This window comes from Urocitellus parryii, chromosome 1, assembly GCF_045843805.1.
Source record: "Urocitellus parryii isolate mUroPar1 chromosome 1, mUroPar1.hap1, whole genome shotgun sequence".
Taxonomy (NCBI): Eukaryota; Metazoa; Chordata; class Mammalia; order Rodentia; family Sciuridae; genus Urocitellus; species Urocitellus parryii.
This window is the reverse complement of record NC_135531.1, coordinates 81807369-81820400: the sequence shown is the minus strand read 5'-3', so window position 1 is coordinate 81820400 and position 13032 is coordinate 81807369. Positions and strand designations below refer to the sequence as shown.

Sequence of the window (13032 nt, the reverse complement as noted above, 5' to 3'; positions counted from 1 at the left end):
ATGTGAATTTCATGATTGCTAGAGTAAGTGGAATTGTAGTTCACATTCAAGATAGATACTTCATGATCATGTCTCCCTGCCTTTTAAAATTCATCAAGTCTAAAAGAAGTAACTATTGGTTTTTTTGTTGTTTCATTTGTTTTGTTTTGTTTTGCCAGCTGATTTTCAAGCTCTAGTTGTATAATGTAGGCGGTAATTCATTAAAATTTTTACACAAAAACAAGAGCTACACTAAGCTGAACTCAGATTCACTGGTTGAATATTCTATGAACATTTACATAGCTAACAGGCTTGAATTTTCTTAATGTAGTTATAGTAACACGACATATTAAATTTCATTTATATATTGATAATTCACTGAACTATTATTTATATGCTAACTTTTGATTCCTCCAGCATTTCAGAAGGTAAGATGTTTTAACCAAAATTTATAGCTCAGGAACCTTACACACACATAAGAAGGACCAGCCAAGTCTCTGACGATAAACAAGAGGCTCAGTTTGGATTCTAACAGCTGAATTCATTTTGAGTTTTAGGGTTTTTCATGCACAAAAGCTGGCAAGTAATACAGTACAATAGGGTCAATTTCATTCATACTTCTGAGTTAATCTTTCCATTTCTCATTTTAAAAAATGTTCTAATATTAAATAAACCATACATATAACATGTATGTAATATATACAAAGAGATAATTGAAAGATGGATAATCTCAATTTTAGCACTATTTAATGTTCAGTTTCTTAAGGATTATAATTCCCTATAAGCAATTTCTGAAAGTTGTAATGCATTTAATAACATTAAGAGAAAATAATGCTTGATCCAGTAATTTATCTCCTTACCAATATGAGGTTTATATATTCAATATTGAAGTTTTACAATAAATTTATTTATTGTAAGGTTATAAATTTATAAATTAACTTTATTTATAAATTAATTTTATAAATTAACTTTATTCACATACAATTCACATACTATACAATTCATTCATTTAAATTGTCTAATTAAATAGTTTTTAGTTTAATGATAGAGTTGTTTAACTATCATCATAATGAATTTTAGAACATTTTATTTACAAAAAAGAAAAGACTGTATTCGTCAACAATCATGTCCCATTTTTCCTGAGCTTCAACTCCAGTTCTTAGCCACCAGTAATTAACTTTCTGTTTGTATGAACTATTTTATTTCAGATATTGCATATAAATGGATTCTATGAGGTGGGTTCTTCACTTTGGAGGAGGGCGGGGGGTACTGGGGATTGAATTCAAGAGCACTTAACCACTGAGCCATATCCCCAGCCCTATTTTTTATCATATTTAGAGACAGGGTCTCACTGAGTTGCTTAGGGCCTCGCTAAGTTGCTGAACTTATGATCCTCCTGCCTCAATGTCCTGAGCCACTGGAATTACAGGAATGCACCACCATACCTGGCTAGGTGTTCTTTTGTAGCTGACTCTTTTCATTTGCTATCATGTTTTCAAGATTTGTATGGTTTTTAGCAGGGCTGAGTACTTCATTATAATCATCATATAATATTATATTTTAGGGATATACCACAATTTATTTATTCATTCATCAGTTAATTAAAAAATGGATTTTTTTCTATTAATAGTAATTTTATATAAGTATTTGAGTGTATATTTTTGGCTGGACTTGAGTTTTCAATTTTCTTGAGACTTGTGAAGGAGGCAAAAAATCTCAAAATAACAGGAGAAAAGATTAGTTAAATGTAACTGGGCTCACTTTCATGTGTTAGAAAGAAAAGTGGGGATTTATAGCCAAGGAATAGAAAGAGGGATAAAAAAAATCACTAAGAGGAGACATGGAGGGCAGGGAGACTCTTAATAAACAGGCCTAATAGAATTCTTTCTAAAAACAGGTAAAGGATTTTGACAGAAATGAGTAACTGGACAGTAGATCAGTCATGTTCAGTTATCAAGAGTAGAAGAGTTCTCACTATATAAGTTTAGCAAGATTTTTGCTACAACTGGACTCAGCAAAGGATGGAGCTGGAAGGCCAGTGTTGAGATTTAGTTAAGAAGGGGCTTATAGGAGCTTACTTAGAGTTTGGACAATGGGAGAATTTTTGCTTAGGAATGCAATTGCTGCATCATATTTTAACTCTATTTTTAATCATCTGAGAAACTTCTAGACCATTTTCCAAAAGGGCTTTTACCATTTCACCTTCCCGCCAAGCAATGTATGAGGGTTTCAATTCCATTATATCCTTATCAACACATTATTTGAATATTTTTATTATAGCCACTCTAGACAGCATGAAATAGTATCTCATTGTGTTTTTTTTACTTTATTTATTTTTTAATTTTTTGATTTGTTCTTTTTAGATATACATGACAGTAGAATGTATTTTGACATAATATATATATATATATATATATAGTATAATTTATTTTAATTAGGATTGCATTCTTGTGGTTGAACATGATGTGGAGTAACTAGCTTGAGTCCCATTTAACTCCCTCAACATGCTCTAAAAAATCCTGCCCATTCTGTTTCCAGAAGTTCTTTTTTTTGTACGTCACTACTTCCTTATTCTGGTAGTTTAGATTATGAGTTTTAGTTTTCTCTTAAGATTAAACTGGGCTAAAAGAGAAGGTCATTAAAACTTGTGGTTTTGACATCTATTTTATGTTTTGCTGGAGCTGCCATTTACCAGTTTCGTCTTTTTGAAATTATCTTTGAGAACTCCCCAAAGATTTTTTCTTAAATACAGTTAGAATCCATTTGTGGATGATGACTATTGAAAAAAAAACTTTTATCAAAATCTAGCCAAAATATGATAACTTAAGTCATTTATGTAGTTTGGAGAGATCCATTTTAGTTCCCTTCAGGATTCTGACATGTAAATGAAGTATAGAGGATTCCCTGTGGGTATTTTTATTTAACTTCTCTCACTTCTCAAAAAGATTCAATAGTCCTGTGACATCAGTCTCTCTCATTATCTTTATACTTGAAGTTATAATGAAACATTTTTCAAGTTTTAGAAAAATAAAAATTTAATTTGTCATGAATTTTTGAGTGGAGAATATTTAATGACCTTTAGTTACAAGCGCTATAAGAAGCTGGAAACACTGTTGAAAGTTTTGCAGTAGGAATGATTCTATCAAAAACCTATATAATGTGACTGAGGAAAAATATTGTACATTATGTCAGACAAAATAGGAGTAATTAGGTAGTAGGAGCAATACATAAATATTAGACTCCTGGGATTGAGGTTGTGGCTCTGTGGTAGAGTGCTTGCCTAGCATGTGTGAGGCACTGGGTTGGAGTCTTAGCACCACATATAAATAAATAAAATAAAAGTCTATAGACATCTAAAAAATATTTAAAGAAAAAGATTAGACTCCTGCTACAGTTGGATAAACTCCAAACTCCCACAATTTAAATTTGGATTCCTTATGACTCTTTATGAATGAAAGTTTTAGATGTGGTGACACCATACTAAGAAACTCATCTTATTTTGGGGTAAAATGGAGCTGAATATGCTTTGAAGACTTGATCGACATTACATGTTTAGTTACAACTAGAGCCAGCCTAGACTCTACCTTTTCCAATGTTTTCCCACAACTGAATATTGTATGTGTTCCATTTTACTAACACTATAAATCTCTAAAATGTCAACTAGAATAAATAATTGTATATTAAGTACCTCCTGTGTGCTAACCATTATCAGAAAAAAAAAAAAACAGAAATGTCATGCATCTCCTCCATTTACTTTAGGTGATAATATTAAAACTTTCTATTAATACATAGTAAAAATATGTTTATAAACAAGATAGTTATACCATCCACCTCATTTTCTCTCTTTATAAATGAAGTAAACAACTAATACGTGGAAATTTTTTGTAAGGAAAATTTACCTAATGTTGATTTTTATTTTTTTTTTTGTAATGGTTCAAAATTTGTAGCACTATGGGTCGGAAGCAAGATTTCCTGTCTCTTTCCTGTCAGTGGTGGGCTAAAGCTGACTTGTACTAGTTTGCTACAGTTGATTGTGTATCTCTTCCCAAGGAAGTGTGCACTGAGGTCAGGTTAGTAGTTTGAAATCAGCAGTGTGAGGCATACACACACCACAGAAACCAAAATGTTACAAATTGGTAACCCTTTCTTCCCACTACCCAGTGTCTGCTCTTAAGCCCTTTGCAGCTTGTCAATATACAATTTAGTGACAGAACAGATTGATAAGTGATTCCACTTCTCCAGCAACAAATTTACTCTCTATGAAGTACAGAGAATATATGTGTATACTATAGCATACATCAAAACATTTTACGAGGATCATGTAAAGGTACTTTGAAACTATGATAATGAAAAAATTATTAATATCACAATAATGAGAATTATGTGTTAACTAATAAAATATGAGGCACTTTGTAAAACCAGTAGACTATAGGCCTATCTGATATTTCTTAACCCTTTATCTGCTGTCAACCAGACAATGTTCACAGTAACATCAAAAAAAAAATAAAAATAAAGAAAAGGAGTGTTATCAGAGCTAAGAGCAAAGCTTGGTTCCTTATGGCAAACATCAAATAGCTTACATATTTACCAAATACAATATAGAGATTGTCTATGAATAGACTGTTCTATAGAATTCACATTCTCATATAGACTATATACAGATTACTGGGTGTAAAATAGTATCCCTAGTCCTATCTCCATTCCTTGAATCCTCTACTTTTGATGAATCTGGCTTCTAAAGTTTGATAAAACTTTGTGTAGATTATATGGAGGGCTTCTGCCTATTTTCTTTTTATCTCCTACTTAATACAGAGCTCTGCATACAAAGGGCATACAGGAAAAATATTGATAAATGACTTGTGAGGTTACAAATGTCTGCTTTCATTTCAATGACACTTCAAAATACTTTAAGGAACACTATTCATATCTGCAGGGAAATTCTTATGCTTTGATACAATGTCACTGCCCCTGGCATTTGCAATGTGGTTAAGCAAATTATATGTTGAAACCAAAAAATCCTCATCTGACTTCAAACACTTTCTGAGTGTGTACATTGGGAAAAACGGGTCCATGTGTTAGTCAGGTCATATTTACCTTTGAAATAAAAATGTCAAAAAAGCCCTATGTATAAAGAGCATTACTATTGATGCTGGTCTCTTAATCATCATAATGCTACACAGATCTTTATTATTTACCCAATGAACTGTATGTGAAAATGGTAGCAAAACACTTGCTATTTCAAACTGAATGTTCTCAAGAAGCTGAAGAGTCCAAATTCTTGTTAATGAAAATTGAAACCATTACAAGCAGGTAGGTGTAAACTTACATTCTGATCCTGTGACTTGCAATTTCTAGAAGCATATTCTGCTTATTTAACCTTCCCTGTCCACCAACCCTCAGGGTCCTCCTCTGTGAAATAACAGCTACTCATGAGTTTGTGCTGAGAAGTAAATGTAAAAGAAAAGAAAGGAAAGGGACATATGTACAGAGGAAATATATCTGGTACACTTCAATTAACTATTATTATCATCACTGACTCTGAGTGAATTGCTTATCATTTTATCCCTGAGTTTACTGTTAGTTTTCCAAGTCACAATAAATATGCCATTTCCCTTTGTTTCCTTACATCAGAAAAATATTTTGGATCTATCTATTATTGCTTTTCAGGCATAATGTAAGGATTAATTCATAATTGGTTGAATTATTCTTAGTAAACAGATTACTGGAGCTTCTATCTTTCTTAAAGAACTGATTGTCAACCTATTTTTGTTTTTTGTGGTAGCATGGCCATCTAATAATACTTAAATGTATCATGAATTTTACCAAAATAATTTACAAATAGTATTATTTTATGGACTTAAAATTTCATTCATCGTGTCTAGTATACTGTAGACTAGGAATGTAATAAATGGCTACTTATTTACTTATTAGATGCTAGGGATTGAACTGAAAAAGCACTGATGCAATGAGCCACATGGCCAGCCCTTTTAATTTTTTATTTTGAGACAGGGTCTCCCTAAGTTGCTTGGGGCCTTGCAAAGTTGCCGAGACTGGCTGTGTTTGTAATCCTCCTGTCTCAGTCTCTCAAGCTTCTAGGATTACACCATTTGCCCAGTGGCAAATGGTGCAGTACCCAACTAGATGGTTATTTTAACAGTTTGGAAGAAGATAGCAGAGACATTGCATTTCAGTATATTGAGGAATGACTGACTTACATTTTATTTTATAGAATTTATCCACTTATACTCCTTATATGAACAAATATATTGGCAACTAAAAAAGGTGAAATCTCACAGAATTATTTTTTTTTTGGTTTGTTTCTCCATGATGCCATTCTTAATGAGAAGGGACATGAAATGGATGGAACCTGTTAGCTTTCTGGAGGTGGGGAGTTGTGGGAGATAAACACAAGAAGGGAAATAAAGGAGACACCTATGAATTAAAAACACACATATTTATTATGTTTTTTGCTTCATCTCATATACCAGAAAGAATTTCTGAGCTCATGAAGAGAAACTTACATGTAATATAACATTAAATTACAACTGCTAGCATGGTAAGATATTTTTCTCTATATTTGAATTTTCTTAGGAATTATCAAATTTTTGAAGAACATTTATATTTTACAAGGCAAATTACCTTATTTATAAAGTTTTAGGCTTCATTATATAAATAAAAATTCAAATTAATAGTTTATTCTTACCAATATTTTGAGTATAAATTCTCACCAATCTAATTGGTACTGTTAAATGTAACATTTTTTTTGCTTTTCTTTCTAAAATTGTGCTTGCTTGAAACCATCTGATACTTTGACTCATCAGGTGATTACCATCTGATTTTATGATGAGATACAGTCTGTCTTTAAAAATCAAGATTTATTACATTTATTAAGATTAAGATTTATTAAGTACCTTCTTGGCTTTGCCTAAAAGAAAATAAAGAAACAGCAGGATGAGGTGGAAGCAGAGGAGGAATAAGACTCTTTTACAGTTTTGTGAAGAAAGGAGATTTTAAACTACAAATATATATATATATACATATATATATATATATGTATACAAATATATATATATTTTGGTGGCACACACCTGTAATACCAGTGGCTTGGGAAGCTGGGGCAAGAAGATTGCAAGTTCAAAGCCAGCCTCAGCAATTTAGGAAGGCCCTAAGCAACTTACTGTGACCCTGTCTCAAATTAAAAAAAAAAAAAAAAAAAAAAAAGACAGAAAAAGAAAAAAAAGAGGGGGCTGGGGATGTGGTTCAGTGACAAATCACCTCTGGGTTCAATCCCCAGTTGAAAAAAAAAATTATAGCTGGAGGAAACCCCAAGACATAGAAACAAATGCTTATGTTTCTGAACAAACGAAACATGTTCTTTGAGGTTCAGTGGTATCACCACAATTCTCTACCAAGATATACTTCCAAGGGAGAAGAGGGATTTATGTGTGGGATTGATTAATGGGTTGTTATAGGACATGTTGGAACTCAACTGTCACTACATGTCAAGTTTATGCTGTATTTATTCACATTTACTATCTCTTTTACATTATTGCAAAAATCTTCCACATAAAATGCCACTGACTGAGGTCCAAGGAAGTAAAGCAACTTTTCCAAGGACCAATAACCATCACAGAACAGATCCAAATCCATGTTTTCTGACCATAAACAGTGATCTGGTAGGTAGAGGCATTCCAAGTTTTGAGTTTGTTTGAAGTATGAGCTGGGATTATCACATTGGAGGAAGATTAGATAAGACATCTGGCTTAGCAAGGACAGCGATTCCATGCTGGGAATAATAAGATCTATGGAGGATATCACATTTTTAAAAAAGTTGTAAGTGTTCTATTTAAACACAGAATTCAAAGCAAATTGGTTTCATCCATCAGGAGAGACTATTATAATAATAAAGCAAAAGAAAAGAAGGGAGGGAACAAAGGAAGGAAAGAAGAAAGAAGAAAAGAAGGGGCAGGGGGAAAGGGAGAAGGAAAAGGAAGGCAATAATAGCAGAAATAATACAGCCTAGTTGATGGAAAAACATCCTGTATATATCTGTGAATGACTAAAATACATAGTAATATTCAAATCAGCTGGAGAAGTGAAATGACAGAGATGCTGTAGCAGCAATTATCTCTAAGTAGTTGTATTATAGTTGTATTTTCTTCTTCATACATTTCTTCTTTAAATTATCCACAGGGAACCCATATTGTTTTAATAGTTCCAAAACCAATTTACATAACATAAATACATATATGGCTACATTATTTGCTGAAATATTTCTAAATTTTAAACCATGTAAAAGATATAAAATTGAGATTAAAACTAGAACACATTGTGTTGAATTAGTGATTTACATTGAAATTATACAAAGTGCTGTAAGCCAAGCATCATAAAATTCGCTTTCTTCTTATGTTAGTGTGTCTAAAGCTAAATTAATAATCTCCTGTAATAAATGTGCAGCTCAATATATTTGGAACAATACTCCAAGTTTATAAAGCCCCTCTACTTGTTATTTTAAAATAGAGTGCTTTGCCACTAGAGTTTCATTTTCAAGACACTTTGCTGGCTTTCTGATTGTGGTATCTCATGAGATGCGATGGATCGAAAAAGGCTGAGTGATTGTACATTTCTGACACTGGTGTGAAGAATTTAAATGGATACTTTGCCTTGAATATTTCTGTGTGACATTGTAGTTACCATCTTGTATTCCATGTAAAAGTTGCTTTGGTGTTTGTCAGTATCCATCCACAGTTACAAGGACTTCTAGGAAATTTCCACAATTAAGAAATGGAAAGAATCTAATGATAATAAGACCTTACAGGTCCATACAAATAATAAGGCACCATATTATTTCCTGCTAATAGTTTTTTTACCCCTTGGAAATAATTTAGCATAATTATAATACTGCAGATTATCTCCAACATTGACACTCCATGATGGTAATAATCAATTTTATTTTTCTGCATTTGAAATGACTTAGCTTACCTTTCAAATTTATAAATGGATGCATTTTTAATTAACCAACTTCATCACTGGACATTTGTAACCATACACAAATTACTGGTAAAACTTTTTTATAAGGATTTCATGTTAAGAGTACCAACATTTTAGTGCCAGAGGATCTTCTGACCACATTGGTCTCTTCAAAGTCTTCAAACTAGACCTTCACTATGCTTCTTGCATGGAATTTTTGTCTGTGATTTCTTCATTCATTTAACCTTCAACATATAATATACTTTATTTACTCAGCTACCTTTTGATAAGAAAATTTTCAGTTGTTCCTCTCTAAACATTTCTTATGAATCTTTACTGAGAACAGACTTTCTCAAAACAATTTTGTGATAAAAATATTCATAATAAATTTTTCACAGCTCAAAATATTTAGCCCATTGCATTCTCAAAAGACAAAAAAAAATAGAAAACATATAAGTTCAATCCTGGTTGGAATAAAAGGGGTGATAAAACAAAGTTTCATAATAACTAAATATGTTTTCTCTGTTTGGGATGTTTCTGGTGAAGTTTGAAAGTAATTTATTTTTTTTATAAAAAAAATTGATGTAAAATAACATTTCAAAATTGTTCTTATTTAATACTCAAGATATATTTGATTTCTCTTGTAAGCTTCATAAGAATGTTTATAAGTTGTATATGAACACAATATATTTATCTATCCATTGATTTATTTGTTTTTATGTGATGCTGAGAATTGAACCCAGGGCCTCACACCTGCAAGGCAAGCACTCTACCACTGAGCTACAGCCCCAGCCCCAAGAATTTTTTTAAAACCAGAAAAAGATTATTCTGTGAAATCAATGTCAAGTATATGAAATATAACAATTACAGGATCTAATGTATTCTTCCATTTACATTTGTATGCAGGATATGTATTTCTCCACTTAAGACACACTAGTGAAAACAAAAATTTAACAAATTGTTTATTAAGTTTGTTGTATGTATAGGTAGTCAACTTTTGAAGTAAGAGAAAACCCACACTCTTCCCCTTTCAGCTGTTTTCACAGTAGACACTGTCTTTAAGAAAATGAATATGCCAAGAAATACTGGAAACTCCCTGCCTTCCAGAAGTACTGATTAATTTGAGAGTTTGCATTTTTTTCATGCCAATAAAGTTTGGTGTCAGTGATGGATATGAATATTTTGAATACTTTTCCTCCATAAGTTGGTACTATAAAATATTTATCAACACTGAAATACATTTTACCTACATTTACACTTACAAGATGTTAAACTGCCTAAGTGGTATTTATCAGTGATTCTACTACTATATTTTATTTGTGTTTTTTGATATTCTTACTTCCATTAAGAAAATACTTTTAATTTGCTTTAGAATGCTTTACTAAAGTATGATTTTTATAATTGGAGTTGAAAAAATCAGTTGGCATAGTGCAGATAGAGTATTTATTTGATTGGATTTTTAGATATTTTGAAATCTATAGGTGATTGTTTTAAATTATTTTTCCTAAAAGGATAATTCTCTATCCAAAAATTGTGCCTATTCCCAGCAATATTTAACCTTTTATGACAAAATTCTATTCAGTATATTGTTTGCTAGTAGATACTTTTTAATGTGCGATTCCAGAATAATAGTTACCTAGATTTTAGGTTCTCTAGCTAGAAGAGGGGCATCACCATATGGGCTCTCTGCTGTTTTTGAATATAGTTCTCTGGAAAATGTGGAAAAAAAAAAGAATAAGCAAGAAAATAAAGAAACCATAGAATAAAAGTATAAGTTTCTAAATACATAAATGCTACTTTTTTTAGTAATAATTCAAAATATTGGTAAATGAGGGGCTTTTAAAATTTTCTATATAGAAAGTATTTGCTTGAGAATATGTTACAGTTCCTCTAAACTCTTCTATTGTTTTTTTTTTTTTTTTCCTTCCAGTTACTGGCTAACAAACAAAGTTCCCATCAAAAGACCCAGCACAGGTCTCCTCATGTATACACTTGCCACAAGATTCTGTGATGAAATTCACCTGTATGGATTCTGGCCATTCCCTAAGGATTTAAATGGAAAAGCTGTCAAATATCATTACTATGATGACTTAAAATATAGGTACTTTTCCAATGCAAGTCCTCACAGAATGCCATTAGAATTCAAAACGTTAAATGTGCTACATAATAGAGGAGCTCTAAAATTGACAACAGGAAAGTGTATAAAGCAATAAAGCACATTTTAAAACATACAAACAAACCGAATATGCACTTCTGTTCTGAAGATGCTTCTGAAGATTTGAAAACAGGATCCAAAACAAGGCTGGGTTTCAGCATTCACCAATTAACTGAAAGGTTGATAAAGGATGTTCATGTGAAATCCACTACCAGCTGATGAAATACCTGCAAAGTGCTCTAAAATTAAATATTTTGACTTCAAGGGTCCTAGTAAGTGCCACTTCCACTAAGAATACAGTTTGAATGTATAATCAGTAGTGTTTACAAGATCAAACAATGCATTTGTCATTAATTAGCAAAGCAAATATGTTCGTCAATTTTGGGCTGCCGCTGCAAAGCAAAGCACATGAGAAGAGGAACCCAGGAACACAACTCAGCCCTTGGGAAATTAAATCATCCTTATCAGCAGAAATCAAGATGGAACAATTTGAGCAGTGAAATCCATAAGATTAGACAACTCAAGTAAATGCCTTCAGTCAGGACTCTGAGTCTGATCATGAATGTTATGTTTTTGTTTGTGTTTTTTTAATTTTTTGGGGGGTGGGGGGATGTCTTCTGAAGTCTCTTTTGATTTAGATACTGCGATGCTCAGAAATCATTTCTGAGATAAAGAAATAGGAAATACAAATGAATGAGAAAAATAAATGTCAAGTAATCATTACTAAAGTTCTCATAGTTTTCAAAAACAATCACACTGTTTCTATTTTTAAGTTTTGTTTTGCACAACTCTAAACCTCCAGATTAATTTCCAGTGGTGTAGAAGGTACCAGCTAAACTGTACCACTTAGTAATAGTGGACCATTTTAAAGGAAAGATGTTCCAGATCATCTAAAATGGTAAAATTAACAGGAAAAAAAAGCACTTTAGGTACCAAAGATTATACTCATTTTTCTACACAACATACCATTCTCCTCTCATGAAAGTAATACATTATCAAAGTGAATTTAGTATTATGCTATTAATGTGAAAGTTGTTTCTAAATATTTTTAAATTTCCAAAGTCAAATTTTATTTTCATTGGAGGGAAATCTTCCATATTCCCTTCATTTCATAATGATTCTGTGGAAACATTTTGCTCTTTAGAATAAAGAGGGGCATCAAGAGTAAGCAAGAAAATAAAAAAATATATAATAAAAGAATAAGTTTAGAATAAAGTTTGATATAGCAGAAATGTGACTTCTAGTTGTTTAATATTCCCCTGTGATTCAAAGGCAAAGATTGTTATGCTCTTTGTATCATACTTAGTGCAAAAATATCATGATTAATATCAGAGATGATAAATGTTAAGAGGTTTAACAATGAAACTATGTCAGTGTTATGTACTTAAAGTGAATTCAATTGACCAATAGTTTTCTGTAAATTTAATCACATTACCCCTAAATGTATTTTTAAAGAAACTAAAGTTTTTCATAAGGTGATTTTTTTTAAAGTATAAAATATAACAGAATGGGTCAGTAAGTTAGTTTTCTTATAATTTATACTGCACCAGTAGGTAATTCTGTTGGTAAATTGTTTCTTCAGAAAGCAGAAGCACTTTTTTCTCACTTCTTCTTTGGCATGAACCAACTTACATGACTTCTTGTTTCTTGGGGAAGGTGTCTGAGGAAAGAAGAAATAGCATGAGGAATAGGTTTGTTTTGTTTCTTTCTTAGAGAAGGCAATGTGAGAGATGAATAAAAGCATGAATAATATATATATATATATATATATATATATATATATATATATATACAAATATATATGTATATTCATGTTATCATGGTATAGATATTCAGAATAGTATGATTTTTAATATTTTTAATGATATGTGCTATTATTTTAAAAAATAAGGTAGATCATTGGGATACAGAAGACTATATTTTCCTAG

The 13032-nt window shown here is 31.5% G+C and overlaps 1 protein-coding gene across 1 annotated transcript in view; it reads left to right on the top strand.

The window, feature by feature from the left end:
• The window catches only part of St8sia4 (ST8 alpha-N-acetyl-neuraminide alpha-2,8-sialyltransferase 4), a 90138-nt gene extending 77470 nt beyond the window's left edge, over positions 1-12668 (top strand). Inside the window, exon 5 of the mRNA XM_026395037.2 lies at positions 10880-12668. Within this exon, the coding sequence (XP_026250822.2) occupies positions 10880-11162 (283 nt within the window). The 3' untranslated portion in view covers positions 11163-12668. The remainder of the gene's footprint in view (positions 1-10879) is intronic.
• Positions 12669-13032: the final 364 nt, after the last annotated feature.